The sequence below is a fragment of the Aulonocara sp. 'chitande type north' Nkhata Bay genome, linkage group LG4 (genome assembly GCF_057382095.1).
Source record: "Aulonocara sp. 'chitande type north' Nkhata Bay isolate Kocher_YH1m ecotype deep benthic linkage group LG4, A_spYH_male_GT1.1, whole genome shotgun sequence".
NCBI lineage: Eukaryota > Metazoa > Chordata > Actinopteri > Cichliformes > Cichlidae > Aulonocara > Aulonocara sp. 'chitande type north' Nkhata Bay.
The window spans coordinates 1339320-1364366 of NC_141347.1; the positions used below are offsets into that span (position 1 = coordinate 1339320).

Here is a 25047-nt window from a genome sequence, read left to right on the forward strand (position 1 = left end):
AAACATGAAGAAAGTAAGGCCTGGTCAAGACTTTACACAATAATACATACATATATATATATATTTACATGTCAAGTCAGTACAATTTTTGCTGGTTTCACTGGTTGAGGTGAAGTTACTGTATAAACTTATTAAAATGCCACAAATTAGACCAAAACATTAGCACACAAGTAATGAAACTCTGTACCTGATGAAGGTGTTGCTATGGATGTGCAGGTGTCATCAGTGTCTTTTATTAAAGCATGAACAGGAATTCATCAAATTACAAAAAGGACCTAAAAGTAATGCTTTAATGCAATGAAGTCTGGCAACTGAATCAGGGTAACCTTCCATTAACAGGCAGTGACTTTGCAATACAGGAAAGCTGAAGGTTTCTCAGACAAGTGGACGTAATCATTTATGAAGGTCAGATACTTTGCAACCTCGGTATAGACGCTAGGATGGTTGGCGAGGCCACAACTGCCAGGACTCCCATGACTCATGATTCCCACCTGCACAAATTTCTCCCTTTTACGACACACCAGGGGACCACCATAGTTTCCCTGTGGAAATGAAACACACAACACTGATTAGTGTGGCCTTTTTGTTCCTGTTTAGGTCTCATTTAAAACAGCCTTTTGCAGCTGATATGTGCCGATAACAACGAACGATCGACGATAATCATAACTGCATGACAAGAGAAACACACACATTAAGTCTCATGTATTTTGGAATGACCAAGCCTTCAACAAAACAACACTACACATGGGTTTTGTGGACACTGGTGCATTCAGCAGTTTAAAGGGCTGCGCATGTTTTTTCATAGTTGGCAGGAATTAAAAGAAAAGGAGCTGCAGTGGAGTAAACATTACATTAGTTTGGACTTGATGCGGTGTCTGCTGGGTGTGTAAATATGCAGCTACTCACTAAAAACACAGCTTAAGATGCTGAAATGTGCATATGGTGTATTTAAATACTGACTGAGGCCTCCAGGTCTGACAAGTTAGGCCCACTCACCTAACTTGTCAGACCATTTCAGGACACTTGTCAGAAAGTGTCCTGAAATGATTTTGTCTTTATTGGCCAACAGTGAAGGTCCCTATGAGTAATTATTCCCCCAAAATACTCACATGCAGTGTGAAGCTTTTTTGTTATGACTGCTCTGGAGGATGTTCATAAAAATAATGAGACACGTTTCTGCAAACACACACAGACTTACTTAGCCACGCACTGTGCAGAAGTCAGCACCCACTGCTTTGCAACGACGGTGCCGCCGCAGCCCCATTTCACCATTTTCGAATCATGAGATGTCATGTTGAGGTGAACCATCCATGGCCAACTTTCCTTTTTGGCATCCTCTGCACCAATGATGGAGCTCCTCACTTCATTTCCCAGTAGACCTGAAAAACACAAACAAAATGCTGGATGTAAGTTTGAGGCATCTAAGAAAATTAAATCCCATCAAAGTAAGAGCTGTTTGCTATTTTGCTCAGAATGGATGATAAACATTAGAGCATCAGTCTATCGAGGCTGCACTCTGAAATCTGGGCTCTGGAGTTGGGAAATTAAGGTTCAGCATTTTTCTCTCTCACCACCACTGTTGTGCAGCAGTACCAACACAGTTAGCAGAAGTTTGCAGAAAGCCATGGCCGTGATGAAGAACAGTGTAGCAGTACCTCTGTGTGGTGAGGGGGGAAGAAGTGCAGCTTTATATGCACTGCTGGAGAGATGACTATCATTAGTCCCGCCCTTTACATCTCAAACCACACCTAAAAAAATGTACATGCGATTTTAACATACAGTGGAAAAATTGTTGAAGAGTTTGGTTGACCATTTTTCCAATGTGTCAAGGTTTTCACCTCTATTGTTTCATTATCTGCACTGCAGACCTGTTTGTGTGGCACAGTGTGCTTGAAAAGTTACCTGCTACTGCTGTGTTTAATTTCCACTTAAATTGTAATGATAGAGTTAAAGTGTAAGGCATAAAAGGTTAAACCAGATCAACTATGGGATTGCTTTCTCCTATTCCACTGAAATGATCTCATATTGATGTTATTTTAAAATTGTTCTCTGTGTTTTGCTAATGTCTAATATCTTTACTTATATTGTTAAACAGACTGTAGTGAACAGGGTTCATTAATATATTTTATATTATAATATAAAATATGCGGTGGTTGGATGCATCAGCAGGGTTGATGAGACAGAGTACCGGGCTGTGGTCGACTCCTTTGTCACGTGGTGTGAGCAGAATCATCTGCAGCTCAACGTGGCAAAGACCAAGGAACTGATCGTGGACTTCAGGAAGACCAGGAAACACTTGACCCCTGTTTCAATCCAGGGGGTCAGTGTTGACATTGTGGAGGACTATAAATACCTTGGAGTACACATTGACAATAAACTGGACTGGGCTAAAAACACCACAGCACTTTACAGGAAGGGCCAGAGTCGTCTCTATTTTTTGAGGCGACTGAGGTCCTTCGACATCTGCCAGAAAATGCTCAGGATTTTCTACGAGTCTGCTGTGGCCAATGCGATCGTCTATGCTGTTGCATGCTGGGGGAGCAGACTGAGGGTCGCAGATGCCAACAGACTCGATAAACTAATCCGTAAGGCCAGTAATGTTGTGGGGATGGAGCTGGACTCCCTCAAGGTGGTGTCAGAGAGGCGGATGTTGTCCAAGATAAAGACAATGTTGGATAACACCTCCCACCCACTCCATGACATGCTGGTCAGTCACAGGAGCTCGTTCAGTGAGAGACTGAGATTACCGAAAAGCACCACTGAACGACACAGGAAATCTTTCCTGCCTGTGGCTCCCTGTACAACGCATCCACTTAACACACTGGATACTGCTACAACTACACATGTTTCTTTTTCAGCTTTTACACACACACACACACACACACACACACACACACACACACACACACATATATATATATTAGGGGTGCAACGATATTCGTATCAATATTGAACCGTTCGATACAGTGCTTTCGGTTCGGTACGCATATGTATCGAACAATACAAAATTTGTAATTTATTTCATCAACTTTCCTTCTGACGATGCTGTCTGTGTTGAGCGCTCAGTGAATCTGCGTTCGACTACTCCGCCTAGGCTGCACTGTCGAGCGCAGATCCACTGAGCGCTCAACACAGACAGCATCGTCAGAAGGAAGAGCGCAGAGCAAGCTAGCGAGACAGAAGTTAAGCTCTCCTTGCAACATGGACCTCCCCCACCCTCATTCAGATCTGGCGTTTGGAATTATTTTGGTTTTTTCATGTGACGTATGACCCTGAAGGTAAGCGCGTCATGGACTAAAGTAAAACAGTATGTTGGATGTGCCACGCAATGCTCAATTACATGGGTGGGAACTAGTGTGTTAGCGCAGTTAGCTCGTTAACGTGTTGGCCGTCTAGCCCCATGCACGGGGCGATCAGGGGTAGCTCGTTAACGGAGATTTGTCGTGTTGTGGCGTTAACGTCATTTCAACGAGATTAACCTGAAAGCACTAGTGGGAACACAACGAATATGACTGCACATTTACATCATCCTAGTGCAAAAACAACAAGCATGCATGCTACAAACTTTAGCCGAGTCATTTAGACAGCCGTTAGCACATGAGTCTCCTTATGGGGACCTGATATGTTTAATATGCTGCTGAGAATATAGCCCAGAAGAAGCATGTAGTATAGCTTTTATTTTGGAAAGAGCCATTTCTCTGTAATAAACTCTCTTTTCCAAAGATGCATGATTCCTCAATCAGATACAGGGCTCGCAATATCCCTAGCCCGACGTCCAGGGGCTAGTGATTTTTCCAGTCGAGCTACCAAAATCTATCTCTGCCCTGCCCGTTGGGCTATTGTAGGAAGGAAAAATATATGTCAATGCTTTTGCATTCTTTTGGAAATGTAGCTGGGTAATTATGTCATTGGCATCGGTGAGCCACTGTCAATATGTGACATATTGAAATCGCGTTTGAATTTGGGCTTGTTTTTTTGCTTTCACTTTGCAATCGCTCAGACAGCACTGATTGGTGAGTGATGATAATTTGCGCACCAATTCCTCTGACATCGTCTTATTAATCGTTAACTTACTACGCAAACATGACAAGTGAAATCTCCCGCAGCAAGCTTAAACATGTGAGAGGTTGATCGCGCAGAGAATCGCTGAGCTTATGTGAGTGCGTGTGTAAAAGCATCAGGATATATATTTCAGTTCTGCTGAGCCAAATAAGACAGGTCAGAGTGAAGAAGTGACAGCCAAAGAAAAGCTTACCACAAAACGGAAAAGTTATGACAAATCAGACTATAAGGCAAAAAGAAAGTGCAGCTTTATGGTTTCATGGACAAAATAATTTCTGTGGCTGTGATATGATGAGCTATATAACCAGGGCTGCACATAAGTGGTCCGCAGGTACGCATTCGCTGTCAAAATAAAAAACACGCACAAGAGTTAGGGTTAAATTTAAAAACTGTACTTTTGAGTTAAAATATATATTTATAATTTTAATAAATGACAAATTAAAAAGGCATGAACATTTTTTTGTATCGAAAAAATATCGAACCGTGACACCAAAGTATCGAACTGAACCGAACCGTGAATTTTGTGTATCGTTGCACCTAGGGCTGCCACAAACGATTATTTTGATAGTCGACTAGTCACCGATTATTTTTGCGATTAGTCGACTAATCAGATCATCATCCGTTGGACGTAAAACTACAGCTTATTGCACCAGCAGCATCTGCTCTTATATAACTATCATTAGCTTACAGCTTTAAGTGTTTAAGGTCTGTGCTAACTAAAAATAAAGAAAAGATGATAGTTTATTAAAGTTTAATGAAATTTGCAGATTGTTTCTGTGAAGTTTAATAAACTCCTTGCTATCTAAAGTATAACAGGACACTGGAGTATATTCTGGAGCATCTCACACTTCTGATAATCAGTTGTCTGCTTGACGTTTATTCAGCTGTGTAAAAACTATAACTTTAATCTCAGACAAACTGATTTACTCAGGAACAAATAAAATACTAAAAAAAAGCCAAACAGTAACATTTTAAGTTATCTAAGTGACTCATATATATATTTAACCTGAGTAGCGAAAGACGGCGGTGGGTTTGAAAACGATTTGCGGGGAGTCCGGTGTTCTCACGGTGCTAGTGAGCCTAGCCCCCGGGTCGCTAACGAGCTAGTGGGTAACAGATGTCTCCGAAAACGTCGGAGTGCTTTTGAAAATATGTGGTGTCCTGATAAACTGAGCAGATATTTGAGGTTTACACAGCTACATTCTCGCCTGAAAATATGTTAAACGTTTATTTTGTGACCCAGAAAGAATAATAAGAGTAACATTAAAACTAACTAGCTGCCGCCATTGTTGGAAACTGCGCTGGGCCGCGCTATGAATTCTGGGACACAGCTGCTTCTTCTTCTTCTTCGGGGTTTAACGGTAGCTGACATCCTTGTACATGCAATGCTGCCATCTTCTGTTTCAGTCCGGTATTACACTCTTAAATCCTGCCACTTATTCCTGCGTCTTTTGGGATCTTACAAAGCTTCAAACTACGGACGACTGATTTAATAGTCGACGCAATCGTGACTAGTCGACAAATCGTGGCAGCCCTAGTTGCACCCCTAATATATATATGTATGTATGTATGTATATATATATATATATATATATATATATATATATATATATATATATATATATATACACACTAGGGCTGCCACAAACGATTATTTTGATAGTCGACTAGTCACCGATTATTTATGCGATTAGTCGACTAATCAGATCATCATCCACTGGACGTAAAACTACAGCTTATTGCACCAGCAGCATCTGCTCTTATATAACTATCATTAGCTTACAGCTTTAAGCTTTTAAGGTGCTAACTAAAAATAAAGACAAGATGATAGTTTATTCAATTTTAATGAAATTTGCAGATTGTTTTGGTAAAGTTTAATAAACTCCTTGCTATCTAAAATATAACAGGACACCGGAGTATATTCTCCAGCATCTCACACTTCTGATAATCAGCTGTCTGCTTGATGTTTATTCAGCTGTGTAAAAACTATAACTTTAATCTCAGCCAAACCGATTTACTCAGGAACAAATAAAATACTAAAAAAAAAAAAAGCCAAACAACAACATTTTTAATTTATCTAAGTGACTCATATATATTTAACCTGAGTCGCGAAAGACGGCGGTGGGTTTGAAAACAATTTGCCGGGAGTCCAGTGTTCTCACGGCGCTAGTGACCTAGCCCCCGGCTAGCTATCGAGCTAGTGGGTAACAGACGTCTCCGAAAACGTCGGAGCGCTTTTGAAAATATGTGGTGTCCTGATAAACTGAGCCGATATTTGAGGTTTACACAGCTACATTCTCGCCTGAAAATATGTTAAACGTTTATTTTGTGACCCAGAAAGAATAATAAGAGTAATATTAAAACTAACTAGCTACCGCCATTGTTGGAAACTAAGCTGGGCCGCGCTATGAATTCTGGGACACAGCTGCTTCTTCTTCTTCTTCGGGGTTTAACGGCAGCTGGCATCCGTGTACATGCAGTGCTGCCATCTTCTGTTTCAGTCCGTTATTACACTCTTAAATCCTGCTATTATTCCTGCGTCTTTTGCGATCTTACAAAGCTTCAAACGACACGTCGACTATTAAATCAGTCGTCGACGATTTTGATAGTCGACGTAATCGTGACTAGTCGACAAATCGTGGCAGCCCTAATATACACACACACACACACACACACACACACGGTACTATTCTTAGTTAGCGTATTGTCTGTCTTGTTAATGTTTGTTTATAATGGAGAAGTGTAACAAAAAATAATTTCCCCCAGGGATCAATAAAGTATTCTGATTCTAAAAATAAAGTGTTTTGCAAGTATCTTTATGATGTGTTATTGAACCTATATTATAGTCAGTCCTCTTTTTAGAAGTCTTTTTTTTGGTTTACTTTACTGTGATTTTGTATTTGTTACGATCTCTGAAGGAGGCATTTTTTGATGGAAAGACTTTTTTACCAGATAAAAAAAGGAGAAACATAACGATCACTTTTCCCAAGCCGATTGCAGCTTCTACCTGCTGATAAGAATAACGTTTCATCACTCACGAATATCTGTTTGACATATTATAATAAAAATCCAACTGTGTTCTTGACATTATTTGAATTTGAGCAAACTTAATGTCTCAGGCGGATCAGGAACGTTCAGAGCTGATATTGTTTCCGCGGGGAGGTTTTAGGTTGAAGCGCCGTCTCTGGTGCTTCGTCGGTGAGGTTTGTGAAAGTTGCTGAGCTGAGGACCGTAAAAGCAGTTACGGGGCGTTCTTAGCTTCTCGCCAGTGTTGGTGGGAGCTCAGAGCCTGTTAGAATGAGAGCTGTGTGCTTTTCAGCGGTTCGAGACCAACTCAGTTTCTCTTTCATTTAGCTTGGACTGGTTTGTAAACATGGAGCAGCCAGCCAGTGTCAACTCAGATCCTCTTCAGCGACTTGACGGTACCGGTGAGTGTGTCAGCGGCGGACTCGTGTAACTATCAGCATTATTGCTCCGTGAGTCCCTAACGTTTGCTTTATCCTCTCATTTATAGGTCGTTGCGTACAAATCCGCAACTGGATTGGATTTTGGTGAGTGTCCCGATATTTTCAACAGATCACCAATAAGAAAGATCCCTCTTATTTCATCTAAATACATGTTGTGTCGTATCTATAGTAAAAGACGTTGTTCGCTCGTAAGTACTTCTTATGCGAATAAAAAGTGCTGACTGTGAAAGTGAAGTCCACAGCTTCGTCATCTCTCATTTCTCCCTAAACTTTAATGGGATGTGATAAGAACCTATAGATACACGTCATTGCTATGTTTATTCACACGCAGAAATGAGGAAATGTTTTTAGGTCTTATTTGTAGTCTTCCTCTCACCATTAATCGGATCTTCCAGCTGTGGGCCCCGCCCCTTTTATGTATTTTGCTCCTCCAGCAAGCCTTCCTAAGACCACATGCACTTCAGGAATTTCTTCAAGGTGGCACATTAAGATTGGCTATTCACTGTGTGTGCAGTCAGGTCTTTATGTGGAAAAACGACAGACTTGAGTCGGCACTGGGAAAGCAAAGATGATAATCAGGACTGAGCAGGAGAATAATCAGTAGCCTCTCTTGTACATTCGAGTCTTTGCTTCAGATCTATCACTGTATCTGAAGCACAGTGTCATATGTCACGTCTCTTACTCACCTACTCACGGCTCAAGGTTCACGAGAGCAACGCAGATATAAATAAAGGTCTCAAGCATGTACGACAGAAAGGGAGCAAAGGGAAAATGGAGACAGAAAGGCAGAGGAAAGGCCAGGGACCGAGTACTCGTGCTCCGCTTCGTACTCATTGCAGAGACCTGAGTTCCGTTGTGTTTTGCATTTGCTGCATGTCTCTCCCTCGGTCTGTCTCTTTACGTTATTGCCATTCAACCATCACCTTGTAGTAAAAACAAAAAGCCACAAATAAGTCACAAAAGAAAAGTTGTCATTGAATTCTGTCACACTGATAATTCACATTAGTAAGTAAACTGAAGCACAGATGGAAAGCCCAAGGTGGCATAGCAGGTAGTGAAATGAAAAGGCACTTTAGCTGCTACTGGAAAACAAGCAATTAACAATTGAGGGAGGGAAAAATACACAAAGCTATAAGAAGATGAAAGCTAGAAAATAATGAGGAAGCAAACTGGAAGGATGGACAGGAAAAAGGTGGAAGGCAGGTTGGAAAAGGAAGACTTTGAAGAAGCTTGAAAGAACAAAGGTTAACGACATGAAAAGCACAAAGACTGTGAAAAGGTCTTTGTTGAAAAAGTTTTAATATTATTTTAAAAAATGTATCCTTAAATGAATTCAAAAAACTAAACTATGAGTAGCTGATAAATGCTTGGTAATGCAAAAGTTTTGAAAGTGCACGGTACTGAGTGCACGATATTTTGGGGGGTTTTATGTTGAGAGAAATTTTGCAGCCGCTGATTAAGTTGTTATTTTTTGATGCATCTCCGTATCTCGTTTTTATCTTTCCACATCTATACAGGCTCCTCGGTTTGTGCAACAACTTTGCTTACGTGGTGATGCTGAGCGCCGCACATGACATTCTCGAGAAACAAGAGTCACGAAATGAAACGGCGTCTGTAAGAAAACAAATGTGTATTTAAATATGCACTGCTCAAATAAATGAAAGGAATACTTGATCACTGGATTCTGGCACAAAGTCTTCAGAGATGTTGATCTGTCCAATCAGGAAACAGAAACTGTTGTGAATGCATTTCACCTGCTTAGGTGCAAATGAAAGATGCATAAGGTGCACTGGAGGAGTAACAACAACTATTTCTATGTCACTGCTCATAGTAAGAGAAGGTACCTGCAGTCTATTTAGAGTGCACAGCTCTAACCCTGCAGCAGGACGGTCATGTGATGAGGAGCGCTGCCAGAGCTCATATACTCATCATGTTCCAGGCAGAGGATGTCTTTAGTTTCCTCTGATTCCATTTCCATCATTACATCTTATTTTTCCACAATAAACTGCATGATGTACTTTACCAGTTCAGATTCTCAAGTTAAAAATCTCATTCATTGAGATCTGATGTGTGACTCAAGTGTTCCCTTTATTTTTTGAGCAGTGTAGTTTGGCAGTGGTCACGTTTCAAAGTCGTTCTATGTTTAGGGTTAAGTGAACTTCTCAGCTGTATATTTCTATTATTGTTTCCCAGACTTCAGCCTCACTGCACGTGGACTTCCAAGTTGGGAACAGTAGCAACAGTAGCATCTATGACTGCAACCCTGTCTCTACTGCGGTAAATAAAGGTTCACTGCACTGATGCAGTAAAACGTTTGTTCTGGGTGTTTAGTGTCGAGACAAATGTTATAAACTTTTGACTGGTTCACAGTTTGTGCTCTCGTTTAGAAGCGGTGACTTCCTTTTAAATGTTTATTTTAAAAAAGACAAACGTCACATGATTGATGAGGTACTGAAACTAGTATAACACTTAACCAAAGAAGGATAACAGCAGGAAAGCTTCCTACACTAATAAGGCTAATGTGTACATATTAACAGAAGTATATTCAATCAATAAATACAGTCCAATATCTGGTATAATAACAGATATACTGTAGATTGTATCTTAGATAGTAAGTTAGGAAACATGTTCATGTTTGTAGTCAACAGTATTTAGCGGATCATAAATATTTCAGGTTCCTGGAGGTTATGAAAAACTCATAAAATGTTATTATCATTATAGAGACATTACTGAGCACATACATTTATGTATTATATAATTTAGTTGTCATGGCCATTACATTATGGTGGACCAGCCAAACACCATCACTGTAGTAGCACGCTCCACATAAATAATGCGTTCTGTTTGTTGGTACATTTGAAAGTGTGGAAAAGAAAAAGGTCTAACATGTGTTCTCAGTTTAATCCACAAAACCCAATGTTACAGGAAAAATGATTCTATGTTTCTTTACCTTCTTTTAAATGTACAAAGATGCCCTTTGTCTGTGTTTAGATTAGTTTAGAATTATCCTTTTAGACTTTCCCAGCAAAGACATATTGTTTTGGGACATATTGTTTTAGATTGTTTTATCTCTCACAGCTCTCTCCCAGCTCTCTGCTGACGAGACTAGTACCACATATGGAGTTGTTTATTTTATCTGTTTATTATTTTCTTATCCTGTTCTCACTGTCTCTGTGCTCTGTGCCTATAAAAAATGCCAAGCCACTGTGCATGGTGTGAGTTGTTCTCAGCAGCTCACCCGTGTACACGTTTAGCAAAGAAAGTAACTTTGTCTCATTGTGTCTTTATTTCTCCTGGGTTTTTTACAGAGTTTTCTCCTAACACCCAAAAATAAAAGCTGAGTTTTATTTCTGGTTGTTTCCCAGCTTCATTAAAACTATTGACAGATGTATGAGGCAGCAGTGGTGAGGTGTGTGGTAGGAGTGACGGATGGGTTTAAGCTGGGGGTGGCATCCGCACTCTTTACTGTGAGCCCCTTTTGATTGTGATTGTGATGTTCATGCAGGAGTCTCTGTGGACGATGATGTTTGCAGATGACGTTATGATATGTAGTGAGAGCAGGTGGAACAGAGTGTGGACAGGTGGAGGTAAGCGTGGGAGAGATGAGGACTGAACATCAGTCAGAGAGAGAGAGAAGGTGAACATGCAAGCAGTAGAAATGGAGAAGGTAGATAAGTTTAAATACCTGTAATCAGTCATCCAAAGTAATGTGCAGTGCACAACAGAGAGGAGTGGAGACGATTGTAAAGGGTGGTTTGTGACAGAAGAATTAGAGGAGGAATTAGGAATGTAGTAAAAGCTGTGATGATGTATGGTGTGATAACAGTGGGCACTGGCAAAAGGTAGAGCTGAAGCTTTTCATTAGGAGTGACCAGGATGGGCATGATTAGAAATTAGTATATCAGAGCGTTTGAACGTGTACAGAGGACAGAAACTGAAAATGCAGGACAAAAGATGTTAGATATGGAGCAGCCAGGCAGGAGGACAAGAGGAAGACCTCAGAGGAGATTGATGGATGGTAGTGAAGGAGGGCATAAGGATGGATGGTGTGGCAGAAACTACAAGCTGTATCATTTGTGTCCACAGATGTTCAGTTGTTACATTTTTCTTGGCAGGCTGTGCTGTTAGCTGACATCCTACCAACACTCTTCATCAAACTGTTCGCTCCCTTTGTGATCCACAAAATGCCTTATGGGTAATTATTACTTTGATTGCTGTTCTTTGTTTCCACTTGCTGTGTTTTTACAGGAACTAACAATCATCACTCACATTATTGGTACGATCTGATTTCACTGCACTGATAATAAACAAATAGTTGTTTCTTTGACAAACTTGCAAATGACAAAAACTGTGACGTCCTTCCTGTTTTACAGTAGTGTGTTTGTATCAGGTGTCAGGATTTTAGCCCCACTGGCAACATGAGGTTTGAGTTTGGTTTAAAAAAAGAGACAGAAGAAGAAAACAACAAGAACTTTGTTTTATTTGCATATTATTTCCACTCAATCCCACCTTTGGCGCTCTTTTTGTACTGCTGCTAAGCTGCTGTGATGTCTTTTGGCAATAATGATCTCCATTTGTTTTCGTCTGGCTTTAATGTTTTCATGTATATAAGATGTTAAATTTATGAATGAGAGCTTAGCAGTGACCAAACATATGAAATTGGAGCAATAAACAAACCTACTTGGTTAATGGCTGTGCCTGGTTTCAGTGGCCCCGGCTGACTAATCAGAGCTGAAAAAGAAAAGAAAAATTGGACTTTATATGTTTTGTGTGTGATATAGTCAGGAAGTCAGTTGTTAACAGACTGAGTTCTTCTTGCTGTCTGCATAAAAACATCGCTGTCATGGTGCTTTCCAGCTTTCCTGGTTAATTCCTGTTCTTTTATCCCAGCATTCGAGTGTTGTTCTGTGCCATCATGGCAGCAACGAGTTTCCTCCTGGTGTCCTTCTCCTCAGCTGTGTGGATGAGTATTCTCGGTAAAGCAACCTGTTAATAATTCAGATCAGATCTTTTATCATTAAGGGTGTCTGATATGGCTCTGATGAGCTTTTAGAAGGTGGATTAGATAAAACTTTGAGTTATTTTCTTCGGTTTAATTTCTTCTTATCTACTGTGAGCATCTGTGGTTGTTCCACAGAAGCTTGATAGAGCTTTACTGCTGCTATAAATAATCATTTATCGTACCAGTTCACGCTTCTATCAAATACACTCCTCCAGACACCAAACGTACCAGCCCCAAACTAAATGCTGCCACCTTGAAAGCAGTAGTGATACTGGCACAACAGATCTACTGGTAGAACTGGATACCAGATGCAAAGATGGCCCCTGCTTGCTAGAAATGTCCTGACAGGCTCTAAAGGGCTTGTGCAGCAAAATACCATTAGCAGTGGATGGAAATTGTTTCTTTTTTTTAATAGACAGCACTATTTCAGACATTACTGTTAGAATCAAGCAGACCTCTATGTGAATAAAATAAGTCAGTAAAGAGCAACTAAATTCGATTCAGTTCACCAGTAACTAAAATGCAACCATTGTGACTGCCCACAAAGGTCCTGTAAATGAGCTCTTTTTATTGAAGTTTGTTCTTCAAACAAAAGAATAAATTCTTCCTCTTTGCTCTCTCTGATCACGTTCTCTGTGGCTGTGTTTGCAGGAGTGATCTTTGCCAGTATCAGCTCAGGACTGGGAGAGTTGTCCTTCCTCTCTCTAACAGTATATTTCAGCAGGTAAACACTCTTCACTCATTCTTTTTGCCAATTTTGAATTCAGTTGCTGCTCTCTTATTAAAGATTCAAACAGAGCTTGTCCAGATGACAGAACTTGGGTTGATGCCCAAAGTGTAGGGTAAAGTTTGTGAACAAGGCAGAGTTTACACAGTCGAATTCTTTGAATTCCTGCATAAAGACAAAATTTTATTTGTATTTTATTTGCTGTGTGGAATCCCGTTTCTGCCAGGACTGAAGTAAGAATAGCTTGAAACCAGAATCATTCAATGGAAATTACTTTTTGTTACACTTGCTTAGTAAAAATTGTGAAAAGATAAAAAATTATAAATAAAATAATAATTCATTAAGTTGATATAACAAAGTCCAAGTGAATTAACTGCTATGGAAAAAGAAAAATTGAAAAAAACAAACAAAACAAAACTAATTCTATGTGTCAGAATTAAATGAACAATACCAAGTGTGCAGTATTAATGGAGGTTTGCAGAAAGTAATTTTACAGTAGTTTAAATGTAAGTTGAGAGTAAGGAGCTTTGGTTGTTTTATAAAAACAAAAGTTTAGAGGGGTTGGGATTGTTGACAGTTCTAACTAAAAACTGAAATAAAATACAGATGATAACAAGAAAAGCAAAGTGAGTTTATTTTTCATACATTTTACACAAATTTCCATTCATCATTTTCTCCCTGATGCCACCCATTTGTTTCTGGAGCGTCATAGTGTTTTATGGAGCCAGACTCAAGCAGAGGTTGGAGTGCTGTCTCCATGAGCTGTGCACACAGACACACCTGCTCATTAATAAGTTACACACTAATAAAAAACACCACCAGAATTCCCAGACTTCTTGGACAGTCTGCACCACAGAGTTATATGATCTTGGTAAAAATGGTAAATGGCCTGTATTTGCGTAGCGCTTTACTTAGTCCTGATGGACCCCAAAGCGCTTCACACTACATTCAGTCATCTGCCCATTCACACACACATTCACACACTGGTGATGGCAAGCTGCATTGTAGCCACAGCTGCCCTGGGGCCCACTGATTGCCTCTGTAAGATAATTCCTTCTTCAAAAGACATCAGCAGCATAAATCAGCTGGCATCAGTGACCAGCTGTGCTGATGCCTAGCAGAGAACAGATGGACTGCTACAGGTTTGCAAAAAGAAAAGTTATGAAGGAGTTATCAATCTGATATTCTTGATATCAGACATTTTCCACTGAGTTACGTAGTTTGGGTGCTTGACTTTAAATGTCAGTTTCCACGATGACAGAGCTTTTTCACAGTAACTCCAAGTTTCCTTCTAACAGTAATCCTGCTTACAGCTTAGACTCACAGCAGATAAAGTCCCGGTCAGAAATGAGTTTAAGAAGCTGTGAATGGTCTTCCAACCGTGTTTTTATTTTTACTCTGGAACATTAACGGTGGTTTTCTGTCTGCTCCAGGAGTGTACTGGAAGGCTGGGGCTCAGGCACTGGTGCTGCTGGTCTTATTGGAGCCCTCCTTTACTCAGTCCTCATCCAAGCTGGCCTTTCACCACGGGTTACACTGCTTATCATGCTGGTCGTCCCATTCACTATGGTGGTAAGGTAAGTGTGCAGGGACAAGGATTCTCTGTATTTTTGTGTTGTGACTCATCGCTCACTCAGATAGTTAGTTTGTGCTTTGTTATTTGTGGACATATTATCTTATTTTGTTTTTAGCATTTTTGGATGGGAGTTGCTTAAAGTGAATCAGTGGCACCAAACTTGGCAGGGGATTAAGACATTCTTTAACTATGGTCTTGTGGCTTAGGCAGGTAGGCTGTTTTTAAGTTGTCATAGCATGTACACCGTGTGTGCATCTAATATGTCAGTGGTGATGGATGCTAATGACATCCTCACGAGGTGAGTGTTTTGTGCTGTGACCTTTAGTGCTGTGGGAAATATGGCTACTGGATCACTTGTGAGTGTTGTTGGCCAGGTGATGGCAATAACACTGAGGGGTGCTGAGCCATCCTTGATGTGATCATTGTGTGGCCATAGCTCTCCATTTTGTGGTTGGTCACTAGTATGCTTTCTTTACTGAACCTTGTGGATTAACCCTTTAGAGCCGATCGGAGCGGACACGCTCTGTTTTGCGTAACTATTTTTAAATCCCAGTAGCTCTGCAACCACGTAAGCTAGCGCAAATTTTTTTTTTGCATATGAAATCGGAGGAGTTGTACTTACATCTTATGCCATCAGCTTGTCCTCGGTCACGGTTTCCTTCCACATAAAGCTTTGCAAAAACTGCATAAAAAGCGCTTGCAGGAACAAAAACATAATATTCCAGAAACACGCTTTGCCGATCCGATCAGCTGTTCATAACACTTCCTAGTTGGAATAGACGTCAGCGCGAACTTTTGCATTTCCGTCATTACCGGCCCGAAACCGGAAGTGACTTCATTTTCGCGGAAATGTAGTCTTTTTTACCATCAGGGCCTCAGGGCATATACTGGTCTTTTTAAAAGTTATCTTTGACTTTATGACTTTCTGTGTCGTTTCTGGGATGCTGAGGACTCATATTGCACTGCTGGAAATAGTTTATTTTGATGCATATGCTGCTTTTTTGCAAATTTGCAGTATAATATTTATTTTCGTTTTTCCTGCAGTATATAAAAATTGGTGTATTTCAAAAATAAAACTATGAAGACACTCAAAATAAATTTCCTGTGGTGGGAAACTATTTTGTGCAACTTTTTTGTATTTACAGTTTTGAGGGATAAGCCTCTTAAATTTCTCTAACTACAAATATATGTTAAAAAAGCAAAAACGATTTTCAATTTTTTTGTAGTTTATTGCACTTTTTTGCAATTTATGTAATTACTATGCACTTAATGAATACATATTATTAAAATCTGGGCTATAATGGTTGTATTGATGTATAGCAACTTGAAATGCTCCCAAAAATGGCTCCACAGCATGTAAAAATATAATATAAGCTCTGGCGGACTTGGTTCTATGGTAGGTCTTAAAGGGTTAAAGTAACTTGTGGTATAAGGCCATTTGAATGTGACCATTTGTGTGGTGGAAACAACAGATCACTTGATTGTGGGTATTTGTTGCTACTTTTGGTTTTGTGTTGTAGCAGGTCAAGTAATCATTTTGAGTTTGTGACTGTTGTGCTCCTTTGTGTTGGTCACATGTTACTTCCTGTGTGTTCAGTGTGGCAACTTCAAATCCTCATGCAGGGGCATCCATGCTTAAAGATGCCTACTATAATGTGAACACTGTGCTTCTGTTAGCTTTTACTTTTATTTCAGGTTTGTGGTTCAAGGACCTGAAGGCTTCAGGGGGGCTTTTAATAAATGTAGGGGTCCTAGAGGAACCCTTTTGAGGGAGGAGGTGTTATGTCCCTCTGCAGCCCCTAATCTCCTCAGTGTGTTCACCTAGTCAGGTGCTGATAAAGGCATATCTGAGGCAGGCTTTTTAGCCAGCCATTTTAGCCGACCTGCTATGCATTTTAGGATTAAAACCTCTTCTCACCCACAATCTGGTATTCATCTCCTTTTTTATGTTGCGGCTTTTGAGCTGGGTCGTAACAGAGACTTAACAAGGGTCCAATTTTGAATTAAGCTTCTGTAGGTCTAAGGTGTAGGTAGCCCAATGCTTTCATCTGTGGAGGTGAAGTGGTGGCCAAATAGTCACTTTAATTGAGTTCAGTTGACTCCAGTTCACTTCAGTCAAATGAGACATTGACAGGATGTAGTTTGTATTTCCTGTTGAGACTTTTTCCCTGTAAACTGCGTATAAATGAAGCTGAAACTTACAAAATGATTTGTCGTCTTCTTCATCCCAACAATTTTACCAGCTATTTCCTCCTGCTGGTTTGTCCACCTTCATTACCTCAGTGGAGGACCAAGGACACTGAGTATGCAGCTTTGGTCTCTGAGGACAGACAGCAACTTCTGGACAGTTCAGACGAGGAGGAGCCCGAGAGCTCCACCACAGGTAAATGTCACATTAGAAGGGTGTAGCATGAAATCAGCAATAAACTGAAATTTAAATAAAGTTCAGCAACCAAATCCTGTAAAGACAAACTCTGTTTCATTGTTTGATATATCTACTAACTGAACACGAACACATGAGTTCCTGTAAGTGTTTGAGTCCTCCATGACACCAGTTTTGTTTTTCCATAAGAATACATGAATTTTAACATTTTAAGCAATAATTTGCACAAAAAGGCAGATGCAACAAATATGATGAAGATATAAAATCATTTACATTTGAAGTTTGTCCACAGACACTCACGTTTTCTTACAATGATGACTTTACACTGTTGCCCAATAGACACGCCTGAAAGATCCCAGAGCGTTGCTTTGCTGTTATCTAATCAGATGGTCATCAACACGTGTCAGTTTCTCTTTGACATGGTGAGAGGAAACGCACTATTCTACATCTTTATTGAAATTGATAAAAGGAGGTCATGACTTAGGGGAAGATGTGAGTCGCTCAGATGGAAAACAGTGAAAAGGTATTTAAAGCACAACAGTAGTTTATATTTACCTCAGCTAAGAAGGTAGAAGTAATGTTATTAATCTGTCAGTCAGCAGGTTTATAGCCCAAATTTTAAAATTGCAAAACGGGGCTAATTTTATATTTTTATTGTTTAAAGTATAAACAACAGACTTCTTAAAAGTTCTCTTCCTTTTTTGAATGTGTGCTGGTAGTCCATAGGAGCTATGAGTTTGGCAGGTATGTGTTGTGGCTGCCTATTGTCACTAAGTGAAGTGTCTCGAAAGAGCCAATAATGTGGGCTACGGTGGATTATGTTTGGCCTTCAGTTGGTTCTTTAGCTCAGCCTCTGTTTCACAGAAGAGTCATAAGAGACTCTGGTGAAGTGGGGAAGTGAAACTTCCTCAAAACTGTCTGCTGCAGTATTGTTCATGTTTTTCTCGTGTACTTTTTGGTCTTTGATTTTTCTTAATGCCTCTGTCTTCAAGGTGAACATGCTGTTTCCTTTTTAACCAATCAGCATTTGACCTACACAAAGGCTGTATCCCAATTCAGGGTCTGCAGCCTTAACGGTCCACAAGGGCCGCGTACTCAAGGAAGACTAAGGCCGGAAGTGCGAGGCTTGTGAAATGGGACGGTCTAGTCTCCGTGGCACTGCCCAGGTTGCCTAGCAACCATGACACTAACAGCTGGAAACGTTTCATACAGCATTATTTGACAGAAATGAAGGAGAAAATCTTTTGTTTGTTTGTTTGTTTGTTTGTTTGTTTGTTTGTTTGTACATGAGCTTTGATTTGATGAGTATCTGAGGCTGAGACCACAGGACTGTGAAATCATGATTATTGGGCTTCACTTCTGTACTGAACAGTCATTTTAAGATTAGCTCGTAAATAACAATTAGCTAATGTTGTTCATGAGACTAAAGTCATCTTACTTTGGTAATGTAAATATAATATGGACAATATTAAAGTCATTATTTCAATCATTATTAGTTATTAAAGCAGTGAAAGAATTCTGTTTCAAATACTGAGCTTCAGTAAAGATTCAAGCTGCATTTATTTGTATTTGCTGTCACCTTAAATCTTCACTCAAAGACAGGTTTCTTTGACACTGTATATATAACTGTGTTATATATAAGAGACAAATATTGTTGTTTTAATATGTTGGTATTACTCAATTTGTCTCAGTGTTTACTTTAACCTCCTAGGACCTGGCGTCCACATATGTGGACATCACATTTTGGGTTATTTAGACCAAAATACTCAATTTTGCTCTACAAGGGCCTGATATCCACTTACGAGGACATTATCCTGCTATTGTTCTATCAAAATTTTAAACAAATATCCTCATATGTAGCTCTTATTTTTCTTAAAAACAAAAATAAGATAAAAAAAAAATCTGGTAATTCTTTGTTTTTCATTCATCGGGCCTCAATACGCCCAAATATCAAAGAGAAATTAAAAATGCATGTCATGGAAAAGTTCGGGTCTTAGGAGGTTAAATATCCATAAAATCATCACATTCTCTGTAGGATTAAGGTCAGCTATTGAACGGCGTATATTTTAAAGTAAAGGCTTTAAAACCGAGCAGCCTTTGAATTGGTACAGCCTTCGTCGCGTCACTGTGACGTAATCGGCCTTAAAAGCGGCCTTTAAGGCTGCAGACCCTGAATTGGGATACAGCCACAGTGTGACTGCATTGGCAGAGGTGTAGCGCACATGTGCATGCAGGTTACCTGAGTTTTTGCATATATCAAATGACACATCTGCAGTGGCATCAAACATTAGTTTCACTTGCAGAAAGTCGTCTGTGCACAGCTTCATCCTGACTCTCACTGCCTCCATTTAAACTATGCATGTTCCTCTCTTCCTCACTTACTGTATGGTGGTTCTTAACAAGTAAATAAAAAACGTTTGTTTTCATAATATTTCAGAATAAGAGCCCAGTTAAGAAATTAAGTGTTTCTATCCAGTGAAGCACGAAAGTGCTTTTAATTTGAAATGGTTACAGGAAAACCTGAGGTCAAGTCAAATGGCTTTATTGTTATTTCAACCATGTTCAGTGCTATAGTACACAGTGAAGCGAGACAGCGTCCCTCCAGTATCATGGTCAATGACATATATGACATGACATATAAAAGACAATCAACACAGGACTACATATTTTAATTCAATTCAATTTTATTTATTTGAATTGAATTGATTTGGCGCTTTATATAATCACAACAAAAGTCACCTCAAGGTGCTTCAACATACATACATACAGTGCAAGTGTGCAAAAACTGCAAAAAACATTGCAGCACCAGACAGAACAGAACGATACAGACACAACAGTGCAACAGAAATGTGCATCAATGACAGTTGGTTGTGCATGTTTGTGTATATGAGATTGTGCAGATAAGTGTGTGTGTCAGTCCAGTCACTGAGTGGTCAGTAGTCTGACGTTTGGGGGAAGAAACTTTCGCGGTCTGGCAGTGAGGGCCTGAATGCTCCGGTACGTCTGTGCCAGAAGGCCAAATTGTAGCCGGAGTAAAATACGAGCGCTCACAGGCTCTGCAGTAGCTGTCTCAGTTTCTGACCACCCTTTGGAACACAAATTTGCGTGCTAAGCTAAACGGATCACATGTTCCTCTCTGTTCTTACTCATGTGACTGATACTGATACTCAGTGTATTGGCAGTTGCTTCCTATTGCTGCTCAACAGTTTGTATATGTTACCTTACAGTGGCCTCAGTGAGAGGCTGCTATGTGTATACGTATCATTTAGTACCCAGAAATGAAATGTTTCAATGATTTGTAATTTCTGACCACGTTATCACAGCTTTCTTTTTGCAAACTGTTTGTTAACACTTAACAAAGACAGTGAACATGAGGCTGCTGACTTCATCTCCTGCTGTGGAACTTCACAGTTTATGTGAATGAATTGTCGTTTTAAAGTTCTGCTGCTTATTGGGAAATAATGTTCTCTTCCTCTTGAATGTAGCAGAGGACCAACCCACTGGGCCTCTCAGTTTCAGAGAGAGACTGTTTGTTATCAGAGTAAGTACACAGTTTACTTGTTTGATCTGAAACTGTTCAGCCAAACTGTTACTGAACTTGATTTCTGTGAGCAGGGCTTGTGGAGGTTTGTGCTTCCACTGGGAGTGGTCTACTTAACCGAGTATTTCATCAACCAGGGTTTGGTGAGTCCTCTGATGCCCTCTAGCAGCACACTCAGCTCACTGCATGCTGTTAGTGAAACTTGGCTCTGATTTTGTGTGATGTTGTGAGAATATTGAACCAGGAATATTTTTTCCCTCTCTGTAAGATGGAACTCCTGTTCTTCCACAATATTTTCCTGACCCATGCAGCTCAGTATCGCTGGTCAGTGATCCATTACAGAGAATATTCAGTATGAATGACTTCATGCAGATTGTTTGGGGTGTGCAGCTATACTTGTCTCTTGTTTGCATCCTCAGGTATCAGACTCTGTACCAGCTTGGTGTACTGCTCTCTCGATCCTCTCTGCACTGTGTGAAGATCAGGAAAGTGTGGATTCTCAGTGTTCTGCAGGTGAGAAATGAGAATAAAATACAAATCAGCACCAGAAGGATGTCTGGGTTAAGCTAGGCTCCCTTTTTTTGGTAGAGGAGCTTAACCTGCAACTTTATTCTGACTGGCTACTCATTACAAACAATAGATTTGAACATCAGTATTTTTTGCTGCTTGTGTGTACGTAGTGCATATAAAATGTTGTGCACAAATCCATAATTGGTCCATTAGGCAGTAGGTGAAGCTGCATTAGTGCATAGAAGTGTTAGGAGCAGCCAATAACAAAACGGCGCAGCAGCTGTCCTCAAAAAATTACGACCACACAATGATCCTCATCTAGTAATATTTACAAGGAAACGTTCATACTATTTACACAGTGACCCTGTGTAAATTTCCAGGTGAAACAGAGAAAGTGCTGATGATGTTGTATAAGAGAGAAGCCTGCACCTCTAAGGCAAGAAATTTGGAGAAAATCTGACTGTAGAAAAAGAAAGAAGCCAGGAGAGGTGTGGCTTTGCAGAGTGTCTCAACAACTGTTTAGGACAAAGTGACACTCAGGCTGAAATAATAGGAGAGCTGAATAAATGATTATTTTCCATCATACATTGCATAGTTTATGGTTTGTTTTCAGGTGACTGAATAATTTGTGTTGCTTTGTGATGCAGATAACTATAGTACATGCATATGGGGTTGTTAAATGTGTGTGAATGTATACTTTACAGACACTGCTGTGTTTCTCAGAGCTGCTTCTCTCTCCTCTCCACAGACGCTGAACGCTGTGTTTCTTCTGTTTGCTGTACGTTACCTGTTCCTGCCCACTGTTTGGTTGGTGTTCGCTTTTATCCTCTATGAGGGTCTGCTGGGTGGAGCAGCATATGTCAACACCTTCCACTTCATCAGCAAGGAGGTAAAGGACAGCTTCAGAGAACCATTCATATAGTTTAGACTCTGGAGTATTCTAGACAGTTCTGACTTTAGGAATCTGGATAATTCCATATTTTCTGTTCTTCGACCTCTGTGCAAAGCTGCATTTCATTTTTTATCCATTCACGGATACATACACACTCTGCAAATGTCACAATGATTATTTTAGGAGATCAGTACAGAAGCAGCTGTGCACTGTTGAGCTGTTTTTACTCCACAGTAAGCATGCATCTACCTCAGAGTGTCTTCTCTTTTCTCCTACAGACTGAAGACAGACACAGGGAGTTCTCCATGGCTGCTGCCAGCATTGGAGACAGCCTGGGCATAACTGTGGCTGGACTCATATCTCTTCCTGTCCACACTTACTTCTGTTCATTATAACCAAGCCCACACACTGACCAGCACGATGAGTAAGCAAAACGTGGGTGCGTTCGATTTTTAAATCCGAACTGGGTTAGAGACAAAAAGCAGACATTACATAAAAATGTCAATATAAAGTCTTTGACTCCACATCCTGTACTTGCTGCATATTTATAGATAACAGCAAGTGAACTATATAGAAAGTCCAGAGTCCACAAAAGTGTTTTTTACCTTCAGCCAGAGATCAAATAATATCAATAACATCCTACCTACGATCACAGAAGGTAAACCTGAAACACAGATCAGTGAAACCGATAGGCCAGAAAATATTGTCTTGTTTTGATGACCAGTTTCTTTGTGGTTTTCCTTCATGAAAAACCTTCCAGTGGTTCACAGAACAAAAGCTTTCAATGTGAAACAAGATCGGGATATATTTCAATTTGACATAATGAATAAAAAATATATAAATGCAATACATTTTAAAGTCACAGAAGAGGAGATGTCATTTCAGCAAGTTTACTGTGTTTTAATTGTGGTAACTAAAGAGTCCTCTTTAAGTATAAAGTATCTCTGAGCTGTGACCAGGCAGCTAGTATCGTGTAGGAAATCCCTCCACACCAACCTTCAACGCTAAGATTTACCTTAAAATCTAAACTGTTATTTTACTGACCTTCATTTTAACATTAACTCCTCAAACTGAACTCTGGGTTCAGAAACAGTTCTATGAATGACTACTCAGCTAGGATGTGCCATTACTATTTTCAAACTATTTTAAAAGTCAGAGAGCTCAGTCATTGAATGCTGCAATTAAATTTTTGGGAGGTGAAATTATAAAACTATTGCTTTCAGGGGGCAAATAAAGCTCAGTAGGTAGAGTGGTTGCCCCATGATCGGAAGGTTGGGGGTTTGAATCTACTGAACAGCTACCCTGAGCAAGGTACTGCTCCCTGGGCACTAGATTGGTGGCTGCCCACTGCTTCACTGAGTGAATGGGTTAAATGAGAGGAATTTTCCCACGGTGATCAATAAAGTATACATTATTATTATTATTTGAAGAAACTGTGAGTAAATATAATGCTGAAGCCTGACGGCTCTCACTAAGTGCCTTCTATAATAAGTAGTTCTATAGTTAAGAGTTTAATTCATGTTAATAAATAGCAGAGATTACTTTCGTATTTCAGTTGTAGTCAAACGTTTGCAAACACTCATCGTAGAAATGAATCTGAAATTTGGGATTTTCATTATTTTTTTGACATGACTATAGGTGACTTCAATCTTACTGAAAGATTGTGGACTATGCTTAAAATCCAGGTTGGTACCAGGAAACCAAGAGAAGAATAATGGTCAAATATAACGTCAGAATCATGCCTGATTGAGGTGGAAATTTTTCCAAATTAACTTCAACCATGTGCATCCAATTCTCATTTTCAAAGTCTTTTGTTTTTGCAGATGCTGTAAAATCATTCCTCTCTGGGAAGAAAACAATTCAAAGAAATGATTAAAGTCCAAAATTACCATGACATTCATGTCCATGATGAGTGTATGTAACAAAGCGAGCAAAAATGTGAGTGTATGTAACAAAGCGAGCAAAAATGCCTTCTATTATAGTTTTTAATACCAGGAGATCATTCGGAGCTTTAAAATGCCACTTGTTTCAGATTTGTACAAAAACAATGTCACACACAGATTTGTTTTTGTGATGTTTATCGTGTGCAACTTGACATCATTTTGCTTAGCTGTGGCTTTTCTGATTCTAATGAAAGACTGCTTGTTAAACTGTGGCACAGTTAGTCACTGCAGGTGGAGCACAGAACACCTGGGAATGGCTGAGATGTGAAACAAAGTTGATTTTAATATTTTTGTTGTAAAATAAAGAAAATAGAGGTTGCTCATGCCGTCATGCTGACATGTATTTTACTAAAATTCTTGGAAGCACTTTTGTTATTTTTTTGTAACATTGTGGGCTGTTGAATTTGTTTTCTTTTCTTGGAATGCAGTTTATGTCCTTAAATACTTGATTCATGTGTCCTGTTTTCTCCTGAACACTCAAACGCAGACCAACGGTCCTACTGACATTCTAATGACCACATAAAGCTAATGCTAATGCTTAACTGGAAGAACCTTGTTACAACATAATATTGTTTTTTAATCTTCTGCTTGCTTCAAATCAAATTTTACAGGAAATCAGAGATGAGGTTCACTTTGACTTTGTTAGCTTGCCAGTTAGCTACAAACATGTGGTTGTCCTTTCTTGCGCAGAGAGCCGTGACATTTCTAATTTCTAATTTTTTCTTTGATATAAAGTGTATGTGTCATGAACTGGAATGTGTCGTGCTTTATTACTTATAGTGATGTAAGATAACATAGGTTGGTCTTTAACTGGGGTGTTTCGTGAACCATTTATTAACCTAATATTTAATTCAAAATTATTTAGGGAAAAAAGTAAGGTTGCTATAGTCAGCAATCTGCAGTATTTTCTCTGCTGTCCACTTTGTGCCTAATATATCAGACAA

General features: G+C 39.7%; 1 protein-coding gene across 2 annotated transcripts; it reads left to right on the top strand.

The window, feature by feature from the left end:
* The first annotated feature begins 7246 nt into the window (after nt 1-7246).
* Nucleotides 7247-24854, top strand: LOC147331672 (battenin-like). 2 transcript variants are annotated; one of them, XM_086287870.1, is made up of 15 exons: nt 7247-7490; nt 7577-7613; nt 9047-9143; nt 9723-9806; nt 11645-11724; nt 12420-12505; nt 13183-13255; nt 14692-14835; nt 17078-17217; nt 20703-20758; nt 20833-20901; nt 21027-21082; nt 21178-21271; nt 22017-22157; nt 22439-24854. In XM_086287870.1, exons 1-15 carry the CDS (start codon nt 7436-7438, stop codon nt 22553-22555), a joined length of 1329 nt encoding a protein of 442 aa, XP_086143996.1. In that variant the 5' UTR covers nt 7247-7435; the 3' UTR covers nt 22556-24854. The 2 variants fall into 2 exon arrangements, with proteins under 2 accessions (XP_086143996.1, XP_086143997.1); XM_086287871.1 differs by having other exon boundaries at nt 20706-20758.
* Nucleotides 24855-25047: the final 193 nt, after the last annotated feature.